The 25,926-nt window shown below is 42.5% G+C and overlaps 2 protein-coding genes across 13 annotated transcripts in view; both read left to right on the top strand.

Moving 5' to 3' along the window:
* The window catches only part of ttll12 (tubulin tyrosine ligase-like family, member 12), a 49,599-nt gene that overhangs the window by 6,548 nt on the left and 17,125 nt on the right, over positions 1–25,926 (top strand). For 3 of the 4 annotated variants that reach the window (XM_036944628.1, XM_036944632.1, XM_036944631.1), the window contains exons 5-14: positions 1,350–1,483; positions 2,018–2,094; positions 2,177–2,293; positions 2,955–3,149; positions 3,248–3,359; positions 5,571–5,722; positions 12,553–12,634; positions 12,856–12,924; positions 17,483–17,621; positions 22,895–23,820. In XM_036944628.1, coding sequence (XP_036800523.1) covers positions 1,350–1,483; positions 2,018–2,094; positions 2,177–2,293; positions 2,955–3,149; positions 3,248–3,359; positions 5,571–5,722; positions 12,553–12,634; positions 12,856–12,924; positions 17,483–17,621; positions 22,895–23,046 — 1,229 coding nt within the window. In that variant the 3' untranslated portion in view covers positions 23,047–23,820. Of the gene's footprint in view, positions 1–1,349; positions 1,484–2,017; positions 2,095–2,176; positions 2,294–2,954; positions 3,150–3,247; positions 3,360–5,570; positions 5,723–12,552; positions 12,635–12,855; positions 12,925–17,482; positions 17,622–22,894; positions 23,821–25,926 lie in introns of those variants that run through there. The other variant, XM_036944629.1, reaches the window with a different exon arrangement.
* LOC110490318 overlaps positions 23,970–25,926 on the top strand; it is a 41,325-nt gene continuing 39,368 nt past the window's right edge. For 2 of the 9 annotated variants that reach the window (XM_036944626.1, XM_036944623.1), the window contains exon 1: positions 24,661–24,896. The gene's annotated coding sequence lies outside the window, so the exon portion shown is untranslated. Of the gene's footprint in view, positions 24,897–25,926 lie in introns of all 9 variants that reach the window. The other 7 variants (XM_036944619.1, XM_036944618.1, XM_036944625.1 and 4 more) reach the window with 6 other exon arrangements.

A 25,926-nucleotide genomic window follows, 5' to 3' on the forward strand; every position in this document is an offset into this window, starting at 1 on the left:
CCCATTTACAAGACGCAACGTCACTTTTTAAAATTACAAAAGTCACCTATAAACTTTTACAAATCACTTCAAACGACTTTTCTAAACCAACTTTAGGTATTAATAAACGTTAATGATGTATCAAATTGATCACAGGGCGATCTGTATTTGATAGCAGCAAGTCTGGAAATCATCGTCCATTTTTTCAGTTTCACAACATACTGTGGTGCGCCTCAAGAAAGGAGGGGCCTATTCGTGACGTAACCAAGGATAAATGAGTCAGAAATTGACAGCAATGGCGAAATCGTGTGGAAGCTGTAGGCGTTTACAGGGGATTCACATACATTGAATGGCGGACAAATATTTTTTTTGTGTTTTTGGTAAACAGTTTTACCAGGGATTTTTACTCCTAAACACGTTCTGTTATAGCCACAGACCCGATTTAACCAGTTTTAGAAACTTCAGAGTGTTTTCTATCCACACATACTTATCATATGCATATACTATATTCCTGGCATGAGTAGCAGGACTTTGAAATGTTGCGCGATTTTTTACAAAAAGCTGTGAAAATTCGCATCATCCATAACAGGTTATCACAATACCTACATGAAGTTTCTGAACTAATGTTTACCACGGTTCCTTTTTAACTCTCTTTATTTAGAACCTGGCGGACAACTAGTCAAAGCTCCAAACCAAGTTTATTCACCTGCTGGTTCAAACAGCTGAAAAAGACAGCCATAAAGACAGACACAAGTACATATATTGTGTGGAGTCAACTCATTGCACATCTAGACAGCCAATACATCTCTGTTGCTAGGCAGGAACTTAGAGTGTTGGACTAGTAACCGAAAAGTTGGAAGTTCAAATCCCAGAGCTGACAAGGTACAAATCTGTCGTGCTGCCCCTGAACAGGCAGTTAACCCACTGTTCCTAGGCCGTCATTGAAAATAAGAATTTGTTCTTAACTGACTTGCCTAGTTAAATAAAGGTTTAAAGAAAAATGTGTGTAATAAAACTGTTCCTTCTCCTTTCATCTGACCTGACCTCACCAATTCACCCTTATCAGTGACCGCAACAATGTTATTCCCTTTTCCCCTTACTTAGTAACTTTCCAGGCCCATGGCTCTTATCCACCCTCCATTGACCCCACCATATACATGTAACCAACCGTATGACGAATGTATACTTCTAGTATAGCAAGTATTTCAAACTAGAACCCAACAACACACTGCTTAAAAATGGTCCACGTAATCTATAGGCTAGGTGTGATGAACCGGTCAGTGCATCTCTTTCTCTCATGTGTGTTCCCCCTATGTCCCCATAACCCTTTTTCCCCCAGTGTCTCTCTCTTAACTAAGTTTCTCTCCCAGAGGAAGTGACACGGGACTATGCTTATGGCGAGAGCAACCCTCTGGTGAGGAGATGTCGACTGTTGCCATGGGTACCAGCTGACTTGGAAGGGGTCAGCACTCTGACCCCTGAACCCTCTGATATCTACTATGAGGTAGGGAGACCGGAAACATGTTTCTAGTGTCAATACAGTCAGCCAATGAATGACTCACGCAATGTCTTGAGGAAGTTCATAAGTGAAAAGTCTACACATGAAACCTGCAGAGGTCAAATGAATGACATTTTTATCTACATTTAAATATGTCCTCTAGTGAATTATGTAATTAATAATAATACTTTTTTAAGATCCTGTTGAAAAGTGATATACCAAGTATAAGTACAGTAAAGTACACACACTAAAGGGTAATTTAAAAAAAAAATGTTTAACAAAAGTGTTTATTTAGACAACTGCAAACCTGCATGGAGTAGGGAATTCAAGGAGTTGATCTGATGGAGATCTGTTGCTTGAGGAGCAATAGAAAACAAATAAGTAAAGCCCCCCCCCCCCCCCCCCACACACTTGTGCCATGTCATGACTTACCTGGACCAGTTATTGAGATGTGCCTTTTGTTAAATGGAGTGAAAAGCAGACTGGAGTGCCATTTTAAACTGCCAACCCCTCTTTCTCCCCCTGCCTTTCTCTCCTCAGACCATTTCACAGGAGAACAAGGAGATTCTTCCTCTGGACATTCAGCCCCATACTGTCCCCAAAGACAAAGTGCTCAAGTCAGTCCAAGTCCATCTTAATTTCATTACCGAGATGTGACATAATCATGCTCACACACCTCTCTGCGTGCATGCCTTGCAGGGTGTTTACAGAGATGGGACAAGTTCTAAACAATCTCCATCACCCCCGGTTCACCTTCACCGAGACTGAAGAGGAGGCGGATATTCTTTGGACCTTCTCCCACATCAGAGACTACAGGTGAACACACACACACTCTTTCGACATGTACCCAAAAACACTGTTCCATCATGTAATCACACTGACGCCCGATGAGAATCTACCCGACGTATCAAACGCCTGCATTATTTCAGAAATGATACTGTTCACTTCTACAACTAATGTGGGGTTTTCACTAGATGTGGTCTTTTTGGTGTGCTCTCTGAGAATGTTGCTTTTGGCTGACACCGCACTGTCGTCTTAGTAAGATCAGGGCTCACTTCACCACAACCCATATCTTATGTCAACCACTGACGTCACAGGTGCATATGTAACGCTGGTGGCCTTCCAAGTGTGAGTACCTTTTAGTAAGAAGTGTTAGGTGACATGTAAATGATGAGATGCTTCAAATTGTAGTTAATTTCTAGTGCATTGGGACAGAGATGGCTGCTCTCTGTCCCAATGACACACACCACAGACACTTTAACCAAAGCCTCCAGGCTGTTTGGGTGGTGAGATAAGATTGAGATAAGACTTATCTGTCTTTTAGGACACCATTAATGAGAGTACAAGTGATTTATTGATAATTTACTCATCTAGGATCTCTCAATCCTAGCCTTGATGTGAACAATACCAAACTAATATAATAATCCTAATCTGACTCACTCTCCCTCAAACACGGAGTCTGTCTGTGTCTCCACAGGAAGTTAAGCGAGGAGCGTCCTCACGTTATGACTAATCAGTTTCCCTGTGAGACGGTTGTCACAGTGAAGGACTGCGTCTCCGCCGTGTCGCGGAGGGTCCGGGGAGGCCAGGGGGCCGAGTGGCTGCCAGAGACATTCAACCTGCAGACCGAGCTGCCTCAGTTTGTCAGACATTACCAACAAAGACAAGGGAGGTAAGCTCAGATAATCAGATGTCTCCCTTCATATAGGACATAACTTGCTACCTCGATATGTTTTCATCGAAGTCATTGTGGGTGTGTGTCTGCTCCAGGGGAGAAGACAATCATTGGATCTGTAAGCCTTGGAACCTGGCTCGGGGGCTGGACACACACATCACCAACAACCTAGACTACATAATCAGACAGAGAGAGAGCACACCCAAGGTAACACACACACATCACCAACAACCTAGACTACATAATCAGACAGAGAGAGAGCACGCCCAAGGTAACACACACACCATGGTCATATGGAATAACAATTATGGAAAAGCATGCTAATTTAACCCCCTGCAGTTGTATCTATTTACATCAGACTTAAATATTAACACCACCAGTCTTCTCTGTCTAAGGCCTGGAGTTTTGTGTCCCATGTGGTCTTATCTTAAACCCCTCTGAGACCCGGTCCAGATGGCCTCATGATCAAAGCCGTTAACCCCTCACTACCCCACTTTATCGCCAACAGAGGTGTCTCTGGGCCAACAAAAGGCTAATTGAGGCCATTCACACATGCTTGTAACCCTTTAGCACCTAGTGCAGCCATCTCTTTCCCAATGTAGTTCTAAGAGGTTAAATGACATGTCACTTTGCACTACTCACCCTTTAGTGATCACAAGTAGATTTATGTCAAAACTGTAACTAGGCCACTCGGGAACATTCACTGTCTCTTTTTGGTAAGCAAGTCCAGTGTAGAGTTGGCCTTGTGTTTTTAGGATATTGTCCTGCTGAAATGGGAATTCATCTCCCAGTGTCTGGTGGAAAGCAGACTAAGGTTTTCCTATAGAATTTTGCCTGTGCTTAGGTCTACTCCATTTCTTCTTTTTTTTTTATCCTGAAAAACTACCCAGTCCTTAATGGTTACAAGCATAGCCATAACATGATGCAGCCATCGCTGTGCTTGGAAATATAGAGTAATAGTAATAACACTTTGTATTCAGGACATTTTTTGCGGTATTCCTTAAAAATGTTTTACCTTTATTTACCTAGGCAAGTCAGTTAAACAAATTCTTATTTTCAATGACTGCCTAGGAACAGTGGGTTAGCTGCCTTGTTCAGGGGCAGAACGACAGATTTTGTACCTTGTCAGTGTCACGAGAATTTCTAGTTCCAATGATATTAACTCAGTTAATAGAAGAATTTGACCAAGTCCCAGAAGTCTGCAAAAGGTAAATTCTTTATTCAGGGAGCTCTGAAAATCATACAAGCACATAGCCTCTTATACCTCACATTTGGTCATACCATATACCGTACCCCTTATAAATGCCCCTCTTCTTTAACACTGTCAATGCTATTTACAAGTCTACTCCAACACATACGTTGCTTTTCATATCCTGCAACATGTTGCATAATCTACTGCAAGCCTAACGGTTTCTCCCCTCTCTGGTTGGGGAGACCTCCTTCCTATTGTCAGTTTCACAGTGGTCACAAGTTGTCTGACAATTCCTCTTTTCCTGTGCACACACTGTCTCGACTACACTTCTAAATAGTACAGTCTTAACTTGTCCTATGCACACACATTAAAGAATTCTAGTCTTATGATTCTGATACATTTCAATCCATTATACAGTGACTGGGTGGAATAGTCATTGCCTTAAATATATCATTTCCTTATCAGTCAGCTCGGGGTTTCATTCTTGCAACCTTTTTGTTACTAGTCCAACGCTCTAACCACTAGGCTACTTTAGTGCCTTGTTGCAAACAGGATATGTGTTTTTGAATATTTTTCATTCTGTACATGCTTGCTTTTCATTGTGTCAATTAGGTTAGTATTGTGGAGTAACGACAATGTTGATCCATCCTCAATTATCCCATCACAGCCGATAAACTCTAACTGTTTTCAAGTCACTGTTGGTGAACTGTGGCTTTAGACTGTGGAGGAAATTAATTACATACTATGTGGTTTAATTAGACTTTGTGACCTCTGTTTACGATCGGCAGGATTTTAGCTATGTGGAAATTACAGAGAATGGTGGCGATATCAGCTCTCTTGATCTGCACAGATGAGCTAAATTACTTTTTTTACCACTCTGTTCCCCGGGCCCCTGCACATCTAACTGTCACGTGGATAAGAGGATGTACTTCCTATAAAAGGAGAGAACTCTGATCGTTCGGATTTTCAGCTGTGAGCTATTTGAGTGATGGTTGAATTGTTCAATTTCTGCTAAAAATCATCTAGTCTCTTGGTTAGGATTTCCACCACAGGTGTAAGCCTAAGGCAAGCCTCGGAGAGAACCATAATGCCCATACACATCCAGTCAAAACAGCACATTATGAAGTGAACACAGCAATTAGATGTTGCCTGATGAATGAAGTTGTTGACTAGCCTATTTGTTGAAGGTGTGTGTATTTACGCCTGTGTGTGTGTGTGTCTCCCAGGTGGTGTGTAAGTACCTGGAGGATCCGGTGCTGTTTGAGAGGGAGGAGGTGGGAATGGTGAAGTTTGATATCCGCTACATGCTGCTGCTGCGCTCCGTTCAGCCTCTACGCCTCTACTCCTACAACGTGTTCTGGCTGCGCTTCGCCAACAGGTTAGAGACACTTCCCATCAACTGCTACAGGAGGTGGAGATTGCTTGCAACACTTGTTTGTCCACGTTTGTGGCGTTCACCACAAAATGCTGGTCTATACTGGGTTTCTTTCCAGTAGGAAACCAATCAATCACGTTTTATTTGTCACATGCGCCGAATACAACTGGTCTCGGCTTTACAGTGAAATGCTCGTTTACAAACCTTTCCCAACGATGTGGAGTAAAAAAAGAAAAGAAAAAAAGAATATAAAATAAAATATGCACACAAATGGAGCTTACATACAGAGAGTCCCAGTACCAGATCAATGGTACTGACTAGGCATCAGGATATATGATGATAATAATAATGTGTACATGAAGGCAGGGTAAAGTGACTAGGCATCAGGATATATGATGATAATAATAATGTGTACATGAAGGCAGGGTAAAGTGACTAGGCATCAGGATATATGATGATAATAATAATGTGTACATGAAGGCAGGGTAAAGTGACTAGGCATCAGGATATATGATGATAATAATAATGTGTACATGAAGGCAGGGTAAAGTGACTAGGCATCAGGATATATGATGATAATAATAATGTGTACATGAAGGCAGGGTAAAGTGACTAGGCATCAGGATATATGATGATAATAATAATGTGTACATGAAGGCAGGGTAAAGTGACTAGGCATCAGGATATATGATGATGATGATAATATGTACATGAAGGCAGGGTAAAGTGACTAGGCATCAGGATATATGATGATAATAATAATGTGTACATGAAGGCAGGGTAAAGTGACTAGGCATCAGGATATATGATGATAATAATAATGTGTACATGAAGGCAGGGTAAAGTGACTAGGCATCAGGATATATGATGATGATAATAATGTGTACATGAAGGCAGGGTAAAGTGACTAGGCATCAGGATATATGATGATAATAATAATGTGTACATGAAGGCAGGGTAAAGTGACTAGGCATCAGGATATATGATGATAATAATAATGTGTACATGAAGGCAGGGTAAAGTGACTAGGCATCAGGATATATGATGATGATAATAATGTGTACATGAAGGCAGGGTAAAGTGACTAGGCATCAGGATATATGATGATAATAATAATGTGTACATGAAGGCAGGGTAAAGTGACTAGGCATCAGGATATATGATGATGATAATAATAATGTGTACATGAAGGCAGGGTAAAGTGACTAGGCATCAGGATATATGATGATAATAATAATGTGTACATGAAGGCAGGGTAAAGTGACTAGGCATCAGGATATATGATGATAATAATAATGTGTACATGAAGGCAGGGTAAAGTGACTAGGCATCAGGATTGATTATAAGAGTAAAATAAAGAAATGAGTTGCTGCAGCAATGAGTGAGTGTGTGGGAGTGGCTGTGTGGTGTCAGTGCACATGTTTTCTCTGGTACCGTTTGCCGGACGGTAGCAGACTGAACACTCAATGGCTTGGGTGGCAGGAGTCTTTGGCAATTACACCGCCTGATATAGAAGTCCTGGATGGCAGGAAGCTTGGCTCCAGTGATGTCCAGGTGGATCTGTTTGGGCCGTATGGGAATTGGAATGGGTCTAGGGTGTCTGGGATGATGGTGTTGATGTTTTTCATGACCAACCTTTTCAAGGCAAATCATAATTACAGATCTGAGTGCTACAGGGAAATGGTCATTTAGGCAGGTTACCTTGTGAACAGGGACAATGGTGGTCAGCTTGAAACATGTTGGTATTACAGACTGGGGTAAGGAAAGATTTGAAAATGTCTGGGACACCTGCCGGCTGGTTTGGGCATGCTTTGAGAATGCACCCTGGTATTCTGTCTGATTGTTAACCTGTTTAAATGTTTTACTCCCATCGGCCACAGAGCGAGATCACATAGTCATCTGGAAAAGCTGGGGCTTTCGCGCAAGGCACAGCGTTATATTCTTCTAAGTGAGCATAAAAGGCATTTAGCTCGTTTGGCAGTTCTGCATTGCTGTGCAGCTCATGGCTGGGTTTCCTTTTGTAATCTGTTATAGTCTGCAAGCCCTACCACTGTTGTGGAAAATTGTCCTCAAGTTTCCTTCAAAAAAGCAAAGCATCTCCAAGTTTGTGGAATCAAGATGGACTTTATTACAAAAGCGATAGAGCCGAGCTGGTCTGCAGAGCAACTGATTTTCCAGTCTCGGGACATTTCTTTTATACAGTTTCATCCTTGCATCATATTCATAGCCGTTTCCTCTTGTGTAAATGATCTATACCCCTTGGCTTCTCACAACCATTATCTTTGTCTCCTTCCATTATGTTTACTCCCATCTTAATCTGCTCCCCTTGTTGGTCCGTGTTTAGATTTTATTGGTGGCGTAACCTTGACAATATCTGATTAACCCTCTTCCTGGCCTTAGTTTCCAAGCATCAATTATATTGGTGGCGAAACCACAGTGTTAATGCAAAAATAGTTTGGATGCACTCTCCTAATGTAGGTCTGTGTCCACTGGTGCCCATATAGTTGGTCAATGGCTCCCAAGCACAGATCTAATGGCCTCTTGGGATAAAGCAATGACTTTCAACCAGGTAACCCTTTCTCTAGTCCACCTACCATGACACACACACACACACACACAACTTCTAACCTAGTAACCCTTCCTCTAGTCCAGTGACCATGACACACACATACATTATAATGGACTCTTTGGACTAAGTAATGACTTTCAGCCTAGTAACCTTTCCTCTACATGTGGTAAAACCCTGTAAGATGCATACAGTGAAGCTTATAAAAACATAATTCCAGTATACGTGTTTTCTCCAATGACACCTTCCTTCTATATTGTCCTTTTGCATTTTTGGTGTCTCGTCGGAGGTCGTAGTGGGATTTCTTGTATGCGTCTGTGTCCTGTTACTTGTCAGTGGTAGCTCTAGCCTTTAGCACAGTGCAGATGTTACCTGTAATCCAAGGTTTTTGGTTTGCATACATTCTTAGTCACTGTGGGGATGACATCATCTATGCACTTGGCTGTTGTGGTTAACCCCTCAATTTTTATCAGATGAGTCCCGGAACATGTCTGTACTAGCAAAACAGTCTTGTAGCCTCGCGTCTGCTTCATCCGACCATGTCCGTATTGAGCACGTCACTGGTACTTCCTGTTTTTAGCTAGAAACCAGCTGCCTTGCTAACCACAGCTTCCCCCTTTATCGACATGCTCCACTCAAGACTGCATATTCTGTTCGTCGCTCATCTTTTAGAATGTGTGGGGGAGGGGTGTGAGGCTCATAACATTTAAGCAGGGGCAGAATTTGAAAGTCAAATGCTGCAACCCATAAATCAAATGTATTTATATAGCCCTTCGTACATCCGCTGATATCTCAAAGTGCTGTACAGAAACCCAGCCTAAAACCCCAAACAGCAAGCAATGCAGGTGTAGAAGCATGGTGGCTAGGAAAAACTCCCTAGAAAGGCCAAAACCTAGGAAGAAACCTAGAGCGGAACCAGGCTATGTGGGGTGGCCAGTCCTCGTTTGGCTGTGCCGGGTGGAGATTATAACAGAACATGGCCAAGATGTTCAAATGTTCATAAATGACCAGCATGGTCAAATAATAATAATCACAGTAGTTGTCGGGTGCAGCAAGTCAGCACCTCAGGAGTAAATGTCAGTTGGCTTTTCATAGCCGATCATTAAGAGTATCTCTACCACTCCTGCTGTCTCTAGAGAGTTGAAAACAGCATGTCTGGGACAGGTAGCACATCCGGTGAACAGGTCAGGATTTCATAGCCGCAGGCAGAACAGTTGAAACTGGAGCAGCAGCACTGCCAGGTGGACTGGGGACAGCAAGGAGTCATCATGCCAGGTAATCCTGAGGCATGGTCCTAGGGCTTAGGTCCTCCGAGAGTGCATACTTAAATTCACACAGGACACTGGATAAGACAGGAGAAGTACTCCAGATATAACAAACTGACCCTAGCCCCCCCGACACATAAACTACTGCAGCATAAATACTGGAGGCTGAGACAGGAGAGGTCAGGAGACACTGTGGCCCCATCCGATGATACCCCCGGACAGGGCCAAACAGGAAGGATATAACCCCACCCACTTTGCCAAACGCACAGCCCCAACACCACTAGAGGGATATCTTCAACCACCAACTTACCATCCTGAGACAAGGCCAGTATAGCCCACAAAGATATCCGCCACAGCACAACCTAAGGGGGGTTCGCGTTAGACAGGAAGATCGCGTCAGTGACTCAACCCACTCAAGTGACGCACCCCTCCTAGGGACGGCATGAAAGAGCACCAGTAAGCCAGTGACTCAGCCCCTGTAATAGGGTTAGAGGCAGAGAATCCCAGTGGAGAGAGGGGAACTGGCCAGGCAGAGACCGCAAGGGTGGTTCGTTGCTCCAGAGCCTTTCCATTCACCTTCACACTCCCGGGCCAGACTACACTCAATCATATGACCCACTGAAGAGATGAGTCTTCAGTAAAGACTTAAAGGTTGAGACCGAGTCTGCGTCTCTCACATAGGCAGACCATTCCATAAAAATGGAGCTCAGTAGGAGAAAGCCCTGCCTCCAGCTGTTTGCTTAGAAATTCTAGGGACAATTAGGAGGCCTGCGTCTTGTGACCGTAGCGAACGTGTAGGTATGTACGGCAGGACCAAATCAGATGGATAGGTAGGAGCAAGCCCATGTAATGCTTTGTAGGTTAGCAGTAAAACCTTACTCAGCCCTTGCCTTAAAGGAAGCCAGTGTAGAGAGGCTAGCACGGGAGTAATATGATCAAATTGTTTGGTTCTAGTCAGGATTCGAGCAGCTGTATTTTACACTAACTGAAGTTTATTTGGTGCTTTATCCTGGTAGCTGGAAAGTAGAGCATTGCAGTAGTCTAACCTAGAAGTAACAAAACCATGGATTCATTTTTCTGCATTATTTTTGGACAGAAAGTTTCTGATTTTTGCAATGTTACGTAGATGGAAAAAAGCTGTCCTTGAAACAGTCTTGATATGTTCGTCAAAAGAGAGATCAGGGTCCAGAGTAATGCCGAAGTCCTTCACAGTTTTATTTGAGACGACTGTACAACCATCAAGATTAATTGTCAGATTCAACAGAAGATCTCTTTGTTTCTTGGGACCTAGAACAAGCATCTCTGTTTTGTTTGAGTTTAAAAGTAGAAAGTTTGCAGCTATCCACTTCCTTATGTCTGAAACACAGGCTTCTTGCGAGGGCGATTTTGGGGCTTCACCATGTTTCATTGAAATGTACAGCTGTGTGTCATCTGCATAGCAGTGAAAGTTAACATTGTTTTCGAATGACATCCCCAAGAGGTAAAATATATAGTGAAAACAAGTGGTCCTAAAACGGAACCTTGAGGAACACGGAAATGTACAGTTGATTTGTCAGAGGACAAACCATTCACAGAGACAAAATGATATCTTTCCGACAGATAAGATCTAAACTAGGCCAGAACTTGTCCGTGTAGACCAATTTGGGTTTCCAATCTCTCCAAAAGAATGTGGTGATCGATGGTATCAAAAGCAGCACTAAGGTCTAGGAGCACGAGGACAGATGCAGAGCATTGGTCTGATGCCATTAAAAGGTATTTTACCACCTTAACAAGTGCAGTCTCAGTGCTATGATGGGGTCTAAAACCAGACTGAAGCATTTCGTATACATTGTTTGTCTTCAGGAAGGCAGTGAGTTGCTGCGCAACAGCCTTTTCTAAAAATTTTGAGAGGAATGGAAGATTCGATATAGGCCGATTTAGTTTTTAAATTTTCTGGGTCAAGGTCTGGCTTTTTCGAGAGAGGCTTTATTGCTGCCACTTTTAGTGAGTTTGGTACACATCTGGTGGATAGAGAGCCGTTTATTATGTTCAACATAGGAGGGCCAAGCACAGGAAGCAGCTCTTTCAGTAGTTTAGTTGGAATAGGGTCCAGTATACAATACAGCTTGACGGTTTAGAGGCCATGATTATTTTCATCAGTGTGTCAAGAGATATAGTAGTAAAACACTCGAGTGTCCCTCCATAAATGCCACCTATGATGCGTTGACTTCTGTTACTGTAATTTAAATATACCAATGTGTTTTCATTACTTGAATTCCCGTAATCTATTTTATGAGAATTTGTACGATTCTTGTTTGCATAAAATAGACAGAGACCAGTCTCACCAATAATAGGTAACATAATTTATTCTCGGAGTACGCTCCCACGTTACCACGAGCAACAGTTTATATACAATAACATGAAGTAATTTCATTGCTCCTAAAATGAATCCCCTCCTCCCGACCAAGAATCAAGTGAGGTTAAAAGTTAATTCTAAGTCACTAACACACTCACAGGTCACACAACATAACTGAATTAACGTTTGACCCCTCAACATTATCGATCACCACTTAGCTGACGGTTCTAATTAACAGAACCTAGGAATGCACTCACAGCCTTATCTAAAACACCCCAGAGCTCAGTTTCATCGGTTCAACCATAGGTTAACTACCTTATCTGTTTACTTAATCCACAACCCATTTGTTTCTGCCTAGTTGGAATGGTGTTCCTTAACTTTAATTACTCCTTGTCCGTGTCACACAATCCCTTCTTATGAACTCATATTGTTAATCAGATATAATAAAACAGAGTATAAGTTTACTTAGTTACAGTTCCATTTAAAATGATTTGTTCAGTCATTTTAATCATAATTTTCCTAACACTTCCAGAATGAGAGTGCTGATCTAGGATCTGTTTTGCCTCAATAGAAGACGAACCTGATCCGAGATCAGCACTGCTATTCTGAGACGCTTTGTGAATACAGGCCCTGAGCTTTATGCTGGTCTCATCTCTGTTCCACACAGGCCTTTCTCTCTGGACCACTTTGATGACTACCAGAAGCACTTCACTGTCATGAACTATGCAGAGGGGGTCCAGCTCAAACAGGTAATGATGACAAAGCAAACCCCCGCCTTCATCAAAAGCAGACGAAGCCAACCGACTGAAAAGGACACACACATCCACACACACACTCAGAAAAGTAAACAAACACTTGTCAAAGAAAACGCGCGCACACACAAGGCAGCAACACAAAAATATACACACAGCTACAATAAACACACACCACCTGAATGTATTTCCTAAATCTGATACTCTGTGTGCCCCAGGTTCACTACGATGAATTCATACCAATGTTTGAAAAGCAGTATCCTCAGTATCCATGGAAAGCGGTTGAGGTAAACGCACACTTTTAATCTTTCACTTGTCTGTCTGTATGTGTGAGTGAAGACGGGTGAACACTACGTGACTTTCAACATCCTAACATCACTGAGCCTCACGACCGTCTTTCCTGTGTTTTTGTTGGTGTTAACAACGTAGTGGTGCGCACACTAAACAATGTGTCACAGAAGGTGGGGGTCACACACTACAAGATTCTTCACTTGGTCGTGAGGATTGTTTTTGCGAGACAGCGTGGTATCGACACTGTGATTTATCGTCGCTACAACGAGCTGTGGCTCAAAGCAGCCTCAAATGTTTTCAGTCAGACATTCAGTTGAAATATCTAGGCAGCATTTTTAATTGAGTAACATTTGCTTGTGAACTTCAGAGCTGTAACAATATGACACTTTGTTATGTAAAGAGGGAAAACTATAATAGACAGGGCTCTATGATAAGAAAGTCGGTTCTTCCATGGAATTGCTCGGCTCTGTTACATAGACTTTATTACAAACTGAATTTACAAGTTCCGGTATTGGTGCAAATATTTGATTCAATATTTCCACAACACCTTTAAGCAGGGTCACCTCCCTCTATATGGAGAATAATAAGTCCCCTTGACTTCGCCACCATTATCTTCCAGTCTCAGTTCTTGCTTGTTAACGCCCACATCTGCTTCGGTCTAGATTATAACGGTTGCGGGTCCTTGTTACTATACAAAAAATAATACTTGTGTTTCCTGTATTGGTTCTGTATTTTCTGCTGCCATTCAGTTTCTTCATGTCTAGTTATCAGGTCCATATACCTTTCCTGCTGATATTCAGTTTCTTCATGTCTAGTTATCAGGTCCATATACCTTTCCTGCTGACATTCAGTTTCTACATGTCTAGTTATCAGGTCCATATACCTTTCCTGCTGATATTCAGTTTCTACATGTCTAGTTATCAGGTCCATATACCTTTCCTGCTGATATTCAGTTTCTACATGTCTAGTTGTCAGGTCCATATACCTTTCCTGCTGACATTCAGTTTCTTCATGTCTAGTTATCAGGTCCATATACCTTTCCTGCTGATGTTCAGTTTCTACATGTCTAGTTATCAGGTCCATATACCTTTCCTGCTGATGTTCAGTTTCTACATGTCTAGTTATCAGGTCCATATACCTTTCCTGCTGACATTCAGTTTCTACATGTCTAGTTATCAGGTCCATATACCTTTCCTGCTGACATTCAGTTTCTACATGTCTAGTTATCAGGTCCATATACCTTTCCTGCTGACATTCAGTTTCTACATGTCTAGTTGTCAGGTCCATATACCTTTCCTGCTGATATTCAGTTTCTACATGTCTAGTTATCAGGTCCATATACCTTTCCTGCTGATATTCAGTTTCTACATGTCTAGTTATCAGGTCCATATACCTTTCCTGCTGACATTCAGTTTCTACATGTCTAGTTATCAGGTCCATATACCTTTTCTGCTGACATTCAGTTTCTACATGTCTAGTTATCAGGTCCATATACCTTTCCTGCTGACATTCAGTTTCTACATGTCTAGTTGTCAGGTCCATATACCTTTCCTGCTGATATTCAGTTTCTACATGTCTAGTTATCAGGTCCATATACCTTTCCTGCTGATATTCAGTTTCTACATGTCTAGTTGTCAGGTCCATATACCTTTCCTGCTGACATTCAGTTTCTACATGTCTAGTTATCAGGTCCATATACCTTTCCTGCTGATATTCAGTTTCTACATGTCTAGTTATCAGGTCCATATACCTTTCCGCTGACTTTTTTTACTGTAGTCCAATGCTTAACTCTTTTTATTTTTTATCTAGCTCTGCCCATTTCCCTAAGCAGATATTCAGCTCACATATGTTTTATCCCTTATACATGTTTCTGTCTCAATACCTCAGTGGTCAGTCCGGATACTGGAAGTGTAATCATTGTCATGAGTTTTGCTCCTACAAAGGCAAGTACAAACGCATGCTAGTAGTAGTCATGGCTCCTGCCCCAGAGTCGACACATTCTGGGTGATGTCTTCTCTGGTGAGCTCTCATTGGCTATTGCTGATCATCGTTCTCAAAAATTGTCACACCACAAGAGCGTTGCAGATTTTGTGCAGATAAAATCAAAAATGTTTGAGGAGTCCCAGACGTCCCGATACTGTCAGACTAGATCGGTAACCCTCACATTGCGTCTTTGACCCGCTCACATTAAATTAGCGTCGGTGACGGCTGCGCGCCCCGAATAGGTAACAACATTGGCATATTGTCTCCGGTCTCAAAAATGTGTCTAGGACTGATGAATCGTGTAGCGTACACTCAGCTTTACTCTAACTCTGTTACATAATCAGTGTTGAGATGAGTTAGTTGGGAAAGTAATATATTATCTATTGCGTTTAACAAAGTAATGTTACTTTGCAATATTACTTTTTGTCGGAACTAACGAGTTATTACTTTTCACTCATGAAAAGAAATCTGAATCTCACCGGTGTTACTGTCAGAACAAGGCAACACGCGCATGCTCTACCAAAGATGAGCTACTTAATCAAATGTTATTTGTCACGTGCTTCATAGACAACGTGTGAACTAACAGTAAATGTCTTACTTGCGGGTCCTTTTCCAACCAAGATAAAATAATATAAATGGTGACACAAGGAAGAAATGAAGTGAATAAATAGTTAAAATAACATGGCTATATACCGCGAGTACTAGTACTGAGTCGCTGTCCAGAGGCACGAGGTAACTGAGCTAGCTAGGTTTCTATAGGTAGAGAAAGTAACTAGGCAACAGGATAGATAATAGACAGTAGTGTGTATGTGTGGTGTCACTATGCAGAACTACTAACTCAGGTTTGACGATCACTAGTTTCCCCTTTCATCTGTGGCGCTGCTTTCCTGTGCTAGTCTACAAGTGCTGCGCTGTATATGGGATGCTTAATTAGCCATATATACTGATGTGTAAATAATTGCTTTAGTGTGATTTTAAGTTGAAGTTCAATTAGGCTTTAAACCTTTGGGATGTTTTGATGTATAAAGTCGTAGTATGAGAAGAGAAAAGGCTTGCTGTATGTCTGGGGAAGTGTCTGTGTGACCGAAGACCCCAGATATGCAATCTGGCACAACAGCAAGTCAGTATTTTTCACTGCGACTCCAACATGTTTATTACCTAAACTTAATGAAGGTATATTAAACAACGTTTACTGTTAGGTTCTACTCCAGGTCCAGACCAGACCGACACTGATAAAAGCTCAAACCAGATTTATTCACCTGTTTAGGTTCTGAACAAAAAGAGAAACTCACGGACGACTAGAAAAAACTCAAACCGAGTTTATTCAACCCACTGGGTCATACAGTTGCAAAGACAACATACATGTCACACAAACACCGCTTTTGTACATTCCAACTAGCTGGAGTCACCTCCTTGCAGGTCTAAGATAAGCAATCATTCTTTGGTTTTAGGCAGAAATGCCGTAGGTTCCTCTTACTGGTATTGTCATGGACCTGCCTAACTCTAGGACCCTGATGGGAGTGAGTATGTGAGAGAGGACTGTATTCGGATGTTCTTCAATGTGGGCCCCTGTGGCCCCCCTTTGTCATATAAATATTTGCTCAATAATATTTCTCAGATACCGGAACTTGTGAATTCAAATAGACTTTATTACAAAGTAACAAGCCGAGCTGGCCCATGGACCAACTGTCTTCCCAGCCTCGGCACACACTTTTATGTCTAATGGTGCTTAAGTAATACACACCTATGCTCCTAATGCAGGTAGATGTCTTCTGGCGCCTATAAATGATTAACTAATGTGTATGGCCTTCACAAGACCAGGCATGGCCCAGAATGGTTATGCCTGTTCTGATCCAACTTTGCACATTCACATGGATTCTGTAAGATGCATAACACATGTACTGGAATATTCCCAATACCTTCCAGCAGATTGTGTGCTTTTTCCAAGGACATCTGTTTGGAGAAGTGTATTCCCTGTGACCTAAAGACCCCAGCGGTGTCGTTTACCAATCATGCTTGAGCACAAATCTGTGTAAACCATGCATGGGATTTCCACGCAAAGTGATGTTATCAATATGAGTGTTTGCTTGAGTGTGTGATATGTCATATTACCCAATTTGAGAAAATGATTTTACTCCGTTAATCATAAAAGTAATCAAACACCTGCCCCCAATCACCCCTTCCCCAAAACAAATGTACATTTTGGACTATAAATTGTGCCTTCCTGTATTATACGTTATTTTAAAATGTTTGTTCTATTCTACTGACATTGACTTTATGTTCGTACTCTTTTATTATTTCTTATCGTTGTATTGTCAAGAAGGAACCTGCAAGTAAGCATTTGGTTGGACAGTGTCGACAATGTGTATCCTGTACATATGACTAATAAAACTGGAAACTTTAATGTGTTACCCCCAACACTGTAGGTAATATAGTTGTTACTGTTCTCTCTCTACTCCCATCCTCTCTCTTTCCCTCTGTCCTTCACCTGTCATCTTTCTCTGTCTACCTCCTCCCCTTGTTTTTTCTCTCTACCCCCTTCTCACACTTCACCTCTCTCCTCTTTCTCAGAGAGAGGTGTTCAAAGCATTTGCAGAGCTCTTCCAGGCAGCCTCGTCCCGGCCGGCCCCCTACGGTTTCTGTGCCTACCCCTCCTCCCGGGCCATCTACGCTGTAGACCTTATGCTCAAGTGGGGCACTGGGGACAGAGGTGAGGCCTGGCTGTATTCATGCGTCCTTATCATGTTTCTGTACCTCCAAGTGTGTCTACGTGTGAGAGCGCTACATTCCTCACTGAGTTCCTCACACATTCACAAGATGGGCTAACTGTGTACACTGCAGGAACAGGAGGACGGCTAGTCTGGCCTTGAACTGGCTACAGTCTCAAACAGTAGATAAGCTAACTGTTATTGTCCACGTTCTCATTGATAATCTCCCACTTTGAGTGGCAGTGATCCCACGCATGGGTTACACACAGATGTGTGCTTACGCACGATTGGTACATGAGGCCTTGTACGCATTTCACGTTAAGGTCTACACCTGTTGGCGCACGTGACAAATGCATTTGATTTGATCTATTGTTTCTGAGAATAGCCAGTTCAAGGCCAGACCAGCTGACCAGTACCCACGTTGTATGCAAGGTAACGCAGCCAAATCAGCCTCTTGTCTCTGTGACCAGACTAGTTGAACCAGCTACAGGAGACCCCCATAACTGATCGTGTTGTAATGATGACACCATGCATCTGCACTGTGAGAAGTAAAGAACCTGATCTGATGTGTGGTACTGCCAGTATGGGGCGGGGAGGACCAGCAGCAGCTGCATACATTTTTGTATAGTAACACATGCCTTGGCATAAGGTTGTTACTCTGTATTCGTTGGGTTCCTACATTTACAGACCTAAAACTGTATGGCTACTGGGGCTTGTTGGGAACAATACATTTTTTCAAGGTGTGGAAAATGCTGGATAAAAATATAGTGAACACGTTTTAGTATTTTAAAATGTTTAATAGACACACATGCATATGGGGAGACACATGTTCCTTGGAAGGTCTGTACTTATCTACTGAAGAACTGAAGGACAAACCACTCATCTTATCTCTGTTTGCTCTCCAAGTGCCTAGAGGTCATCATGAGACCTGAGTGACAGGGCACTAAATGGTCAAAACATCTCCACCCTCTGGGTCAGAGTAAACTCTATCATTTGAATGTGCCTATAGCTGAGTTATAGCTATCGGCCTTAGCCTCAGGAAGGTCACCTAGGATACCAAGTTCTGCTTTATGGCGATGAGGTCACCCAGATGCTACAAGTTAATTTAGTGGGCATGAATAATTTAGGACCCAACAGGCTAGGAGGGTGAGAGTGTAGTTCATTTATTTTATTTTTTTATTTCACCTTTATTTAACCAGGTAGGCAAGTTGAGAACAAGTTCTCATTTACAATTGCGACCTGGCCAAGATAAAGCAAAGCAGTTCGACACATACGACACAGAGTTACACATGGAGTAAAACAAACATACAGTCAATAATACAGTATAAACAAGTATATATACGATGTGAGCAAATGAGGTGAGATAAGGGAGGTAAAGGCAAAAAGGCCATGGTGGCAAAGTAAATGCAATATAGCAAGTAAAACACTGGAATGGTAGATTTGCAATGGGAGAATGTGCAAAGTAGAAATAAAAATAATGGGGTGCAAAGGAGCTAAATAAATAAATAAATAAAATACAGTAGGGAAAGAGGTAGTTGTTTGGGCTAAATTATAGGTGGGCTATGTACAGGTGCAGTAATCTGTGAGCTGCTCTGACAGTTGGTGCTTAAAGCTAGTGAGGGAGATAAGTGTTTCCAGTTTCAGAGATTTTTGTAGTTCGTTCCAGTCATTGGCAGCAGAGAACTGGAAGGAGAGGCGGCCAAAGAAAGAATTGGTTTTGGGGGTGACTAGAGAGATATACCTGCTGGAGCGTGTGCTACAGGTGGGAGATGCAATGGTGACCAGCGAGCTGAGATAAGGGGGGACTTTACCTAGCAGGGTCTTGTAGATGACATGGAGCCAGTGGGTTTGGCGACGAGTATGAAGCGAGGGCCAGCCAACGAGAGCGTACAGGTCGCAATGGTGGGTAGTATATGGGGCTTTGGTGACAAAACGGATTGCACTGTGATAGACTGCATCCAATTTGTTGAGTAGGGTATTGGAGGCTATTTTGTAAATGACATCGCCAAAGTTGAGGATTGGTAGGATGGTCAGTTTTACAAGGGTATGTTTGGCAGCATGAGTGAAGGATGCTTTGTTGCGAAATAGGAAGCCAATTCTAGATTTAACTTTGGATTGGAGGTGTTTGATATGGGTCTGGAAGGAGAGTTTACAGTCTAACCAGACACCTAAGTATTTGTAGTTGTCCACGTATTCTAAGTCAGAGCCGTCCAGAGTAGTAATGTTGGACAGGCGGGTAGGTACAGGTAGCGATCGGTTGAAGAGCATGCATTTAGTTTTACTTGTATTTAAGAGCAATTGGAGGCCACAGAAGGAGAGTTGTATGGCATTGAAGCTTGCCTGGAGGGTTGTTAACACAGTGTCCAAAGAAGGGCCAGAAGCATACAGAATGGTGTCGTCTGCGTAGAGGTGGATCAGAGACTCACCAGCAGCAAGAGCGACCTCATTGATGTATACAGAGAAGAGAGTCGGTCCAAGAATTGAACCCTGTGGCACCCCCATAGAGACTGCCAGAGGTCCGGACAGCAGACCCTCCGATTTGACACACTGAACTCTATCAGAGAAGTAGTTGGTGAACCAGGCGAGGCAATCATTTGAGAAACCAAGGCTGTCGAGTCTGCCGATGAGGATGTGGTGATTGACAGAGTCGAAAGCCTTGGCCAGATCAATGAATACGGCTGCACAGTAATGTTTCTTATCGATGGCGGTTAAGATATCGTTTAGGACCTTGAGCGTGGCTGAGGTGCACCCATGACCAGCTCTGAAACCAGATTGCATAGCAGAGAAGGTATGGTGAGATTCGAAATGGTCGGTAATCTGTTTGTTGACTTGGCTTTCGAAGACCTTAGAAAGGCATGGTAGGATAGATATAGGTCTGTAGCAGTTTGGGTCAAGAGTGTCACCCCCTTTGAAGAGGGGGATGACCGCAGCTGCTTTCCAATCTTTGGGAATCTCAGACGACACGAAAGAGAGGTTGAACAGGTTAGTAATAGGGGTGGCAACAATTTTGGAAGATCATTTTAGAAAGAAAGGGTCCAGATTGTCTAGCCCGGCTGATTTGTAGGGGTCCAGATTTTGCAGCTCATTCAGAACATCAGCTGAGCAGATTTGGGAGAAGGAGAAATGGGGAAGGCTTGGGCGAGTTGTTGTGGGGGGTGCAGTGCTGTTGACCGGGGTAGGAGTAGCCAGGTGGAAAGCATGGCCAGCCGTAGAAAAATGCTTATTGAAATTCTCAATTATGGTGGATTTATCAGTGGTGACAGTGTTTCCTATCTTCAGTGCAGTGGGCAGCTGGGAGGAGGTGTTCTTATTCTCCATGGACTTTACAGTGTCCCAGAACTTTTTTGAGTTAGTGTTGCAGGAAGCAAATTTCTGCTTGAAAAAGCTAGCCTTGGCTTTTCTAACTGCCTGTGTATAATGGTTTCTAGCTTCCCTGAACAGCTGCATAGCACGGGGGCTGTTCGATGCTAATGCAGAACGCCATAGGATGTTTTTGTGTTGGTTAAGGGCAGTCAGGTCTGGGGAGAACCAAGGGCTATATCTGTTCCTGGTTCTAAATTTCTTGAATGGGGCATGTTTATTTAAGATGGTTAGGAAGGCATTTTAAAAAAATATCCAGGCATCCTCTACTGACGGGATGAGATCAATATCCTTCCAGGATACCCCGGCCAGGTCGATTAGAAAGGCCTGCTCGCTGAAGTGTTTCAGGGAGCGTTTTACAGTGATGAGTGGAGGTCGTTTGACCGCTGACCCATTACGGATGCAGGCAATGAGGCAGTGATCGCTGAGATCTTGGTTGAAAACAGCAGTGTATTTAGAGGGCAAGTTGGTTAGGATGATATCTATGAGGGTGCCCGTGTTTAAGGCTTTGGGGAGGTACCTGGTAGGTTCATTGATAATTTGAGGTTGAGGGCATCAAGTTTAGATTGTAGGATGGCTGGGGTGTTATGCATGTTCCAGTTTAGGTCGCCTAGCAGCACAAGCTCTGAAGATAGATGGGGGGCAATCAGTTCACATATGGTGTCCAGAGCACAGCTGGGGGCAGAGGGTGGTCTATAGCAGGCGGCAACGGTGAGAGACTTGTTTTTAGAGAGGTGGATTTTTAAAAGTAGAAGTTCAAATTGTTTGGGTACAGACCTGGATAGTAGGACAGAACTCTGCAGGCTATCTTTGCAGTAGATTGCAACACCGCCCCCTTTGGCAGTTCTATCTTGTCTGAAAATGTTGTACTTTGGAATTAAAATGTCTGAATTTTTGGTGGTCTTCCTAAGCCAGGATTCAGACACAGCTAGAACATCCGGGTTGGCAGAGTGTGCTAAAGCAGTGAATAGAACAAACTTAGGGAGGAGGCTTCTAATGTGAACATGCATGAAACCAAGGCTATTACGGTTACAGAAGTCGTCAAAAGAGAGCGCCTGGGGAATAGGAGTGGAGCTAGGCACTGCAGGGCCTGGATTCACCTCTACATCGCCAGAGGAACAGAGTAGGAGTAGAATAAGGGTGCGGCTAAAACCAATAAGAATTGGTCGTTTAGAACGTCTGGAACAGAGAGTAAAAGGAGGTTTCTGGGGGCGATAAAATAGCATCAAGGTATAATGTACAGACAAAGGTAAGGTAGGATGTGAATACAGTGGAGGTAAACCTAGGTATTGAGTGATGAAGAGAGAGATATTGTCTCTAGAAACATCATTGAAACCAGGAGATGTCATTGCATGTGTGGGTGGTGGAACTAATAGGTTGGATAAGGTATAATGAGCAGGACTAGAGGCTCTACAGTAAAATAAGCCAATAAACACTAACCAGAACAGCAATGGACTAGTTAAATAAAATGACTAAGTCGCTTTGGATAAAAGTATCTGCTAAATAACATGCTCAGATCTGTCAGAGGTAGATTGGATGGTTTAACAGTTGATTAGTGATGTATAACACATACTGATTCCAACAGAGGTTTAGTTTCACACCTTAGCGTGTAGGAAAACTGCTATGTATCTTAGAGGGGGTTTCCCGTAGTGATAGTTTCCACCCAGGAGGATGGGTACAATGGCACTGTTCATCTATAAATCAATAGTTATACCATTGTGGAGTATTACCAGTATAGACCATTGTACACTACATACCATATACTTAATCACATTTCTCACACTTAATTTGTATTTCTTTATAAAACTCATATTTTAGTTATAATATAAGTTCCATTGAAATGTAATCCATTATTATCCCCTGCTAATAATATTCAGTGTATGATCTAACCCTCTTTGATCTGTTCCTGGATCAGGTGAACGTGTGATGAAGCCTCAGATCCTGGAGGTGAACTTCAGTCCAGACTGCGCCCGGGCTTGCCTCCATCACCCTGGTTTCTACGACCACATGTTTCAAACACTCTTCCTGGATGAGGCTGATCAGTGCCCTGTCACTCAGGTCTCATGATGACCTCTAACCCCTGATCTTGAACCCATATTACACACTTGAAAAGGTCCATTTGGACAATTTGTTTCTAGTAGGAATTGATCATGAGTAATGGTCTGGACCAGCAGTGCCAAATAAATGTTTCCCCGTGGGTTGCATTCGTTCACTACTGAGGTCCAGAGGATCGCACTTCAAATGTATTATATTTCCTCTTCATCAAAATTAGTAAGGAAAGTTTTCTATGCTTCCTGACTGTCTAGATTTTGTTTCGATGGCTGTTAGCAAACTGGAAAGAGACTGTAAATGTAGGTTCCTTATACACAATGATCACACCCCCAGTAAAATGGGGGGGGGGGGGGGGGCTGACATGGGGAAAGATTGGGAACAAGCTAGAGGTTGGGAAAGTGTTCTAGAAGGAGGGCAAGGGGAAAGTGTTCTAGAAGGAGGGCAAGGGGAAAGTGTTCTAGAAGGAGGGCAAGGGGAAAGTGTTCTAGAAGGAGGGCAAGGGGAAAGTGTTCTAGAAGGAGGGCAAGGGGAAAGTGTTCTAGAAGGAGGGCAAGGGGAAAGTGTTCTAGAAGGAGGGCAAGGGGAAAGTGTTCTAGAAGGAGGGCAAGGGGAAAGGCAAGTTTTTCTCCGCTCCAGTACAGGAGGTCGACCACTGCACTTCCTGCTGGAGAGGACTGCTGAGCAGGCAAAGTTAGGAAATTGCACTGTTATGCTCTGTGGTTTCTCTCTAGAACACTGGTTTATTTTGTAAGTGTTCTGATCGGTATTAAACCTCATGCAAATGTTAAATGAACTGTCAGACAGACTGGTGTATTACTATTAATTTGTGTGGGGCGTTCATAATCATACCCCAATCAGAAGTATGGTGATTAGTGTGAAGAGGCGTTCATAATCATACCCCAGTCAGAAGTATGGTGATTGATGGGTTACAGTGTTGTAGAAAAATTTGCTCTTGTAGTTAAACAAAAACTTTTAAGTATTTACATAAGGTTTATTCAATAGTGACCTGCGCAGGGAATACGTTTTCTGGACAGACATCAATTTTTAGCTTATATAGGCACGGAACATCGGGTTTAAATGAGTATTCTCTTTTCTGCTGGGTTTTCTTGGCAAACTTAACAATTAGATACTGCCACGTTTCATACTACCTTCTCTCAAATCCATATTTGTCTGGTTCTAGTTCAACTTAGATAATAGCTTTAAAGCACACAGTACAGTTGTCTTTAAGCTCATAACGTTTTCCTTCTGTGAGCATTTCTCATTCTATGACAACGTTCTCCGGACTCCACGTGCTTTCGGCAAATGATGGAATTTCACCGTTTTGAATATGCTTTCTAAATAGCTGCAGATCTATAGTCAGTTCTTCCATATCACTAAGCATTAGTTCAGTAATAAATCAACGAAACAACTGGTGATCTTTGTTTTTTACTTGATCAACGGTCAATTTATAGAAGGATTTTATATTTTTTTAAATAAGTAAATTATAGCAAAAAACACAGAAATTATAACATTTTTCTGTAGATTAATTTGTCTTGTAAAATTGGTTTCATGTTTTTTTTTGTCATTTGCTTCAATAAAATAGTTAAAAAATACTGCCGATCAGTTGCGAAGGAGCGAAGAAAACTCTGGGGGCGTGGAACTTGAATCTACTAGTACCAGCCACGGGCGCTCCCACATATACATTTGAAGAAGTTCTAACAGAAGACAGGAGTGTTTTTACCAATAATGCACTATAACGTTGGATGCTGATAAACCCCACCCCAGAAGAAGAAGAGTGCGAGTTGTTGATAGATATCGGTTAGGGATATCCATGTGTTCAGCTGATCTGCCGGATGTGAAAGAGAAAGGAGCGGGGCAGACTTTCTGTAAGTATTCTAGGAAAATCCAATGGTTGACATGAATAACAATGCTATCTATGTTGAACAGTTTTATATTTGTGCAAAAAAAGCAGCAGATTTACGTATGGGATTTACGTTCATTCCCCAAGAGATATCCAAGCAAATGCGTGGATGACCGTTTCAAGGTGTTTGCGCGTCACTTTGTAACACATTTTAGCGCAATCATTACTAAGCTCTTCACCCCACAAAACACATTGGGCGCTCTTCGTTATTTCTCAAAGTTTGTATGGAAAATAAGAGAGAAAGTCATCGCTATTTGCGTTTTATGACGATTGAGCTCAGTCAGCACCTGTGGGTAGCTTGAGTCCACTCGATAACGGCGGTGAGTTGCTGAGGAGTGGGACTGACAAGTCAGTGTCTGATAGCTTATCACCTGCCGCACAGACGCTGCATGGGCGGGGAGTGATCTACAAGAAAACAGCCGAAAAAAGATCCGTTAAACCACGTAGCGCACAGACATCTCTCTCCCACTCGCAAAGCTGTCAAACTGAGCAGAGGCACCGCTGCTAAGCAGAGAGCGCACTGAACCCGAGAGCGCAGATGCACTTGGCCAAATCAATTCCAGTAATTTATATAATAATTATACATTTCCTCTGACACATCGCGACCCGACCAATACTTTAAGATACGATGCTCTAGGGAAGTTGTTTAGATAGCTAAGAATGAATAGGCTCCATTGTTATGTTAACCGTTTAACCAGTGTGATTCATGCACTTCAAGGTTGCGTCTCTGCATCACTTCAAGGCTGGAGACAGTTGTGTGGTTAATCGTTATAATACTGATTAGTCTGAGACAAATTACTTTAGATTAATCCCGGGAAAGGGCCTTGGATATCAACAATGCCGATATTATATACTAAACAGATGTGGGTGGATCAACACTCCTCCTATATGAGCGTGTACTATATTGATGGTGTTACTTGATTGTGATCTGCACTCTAACTAACTTTCAGCCCATAATGTCAACTGGCAGTCACATATCAAAAACATGTTGCAGT

The sequence above is a fragment of the Oncorhynchus mykiss genome, chromosome 15 (assembly GCF_013265735.2).
Source record: "Oncorhynchus mykiss isolate Arlee chromosome 15, USDA_OmykA_1.1, whole genome shotgun sequence".
In the NCBI taxonomy this organism is placed as follows: Eukaryota; Metazoa; Chordata; class Actinopteri; order Salmoniformes; family Salmonidae; genus Oncorhynchus; species Oncorhynchus mykiss.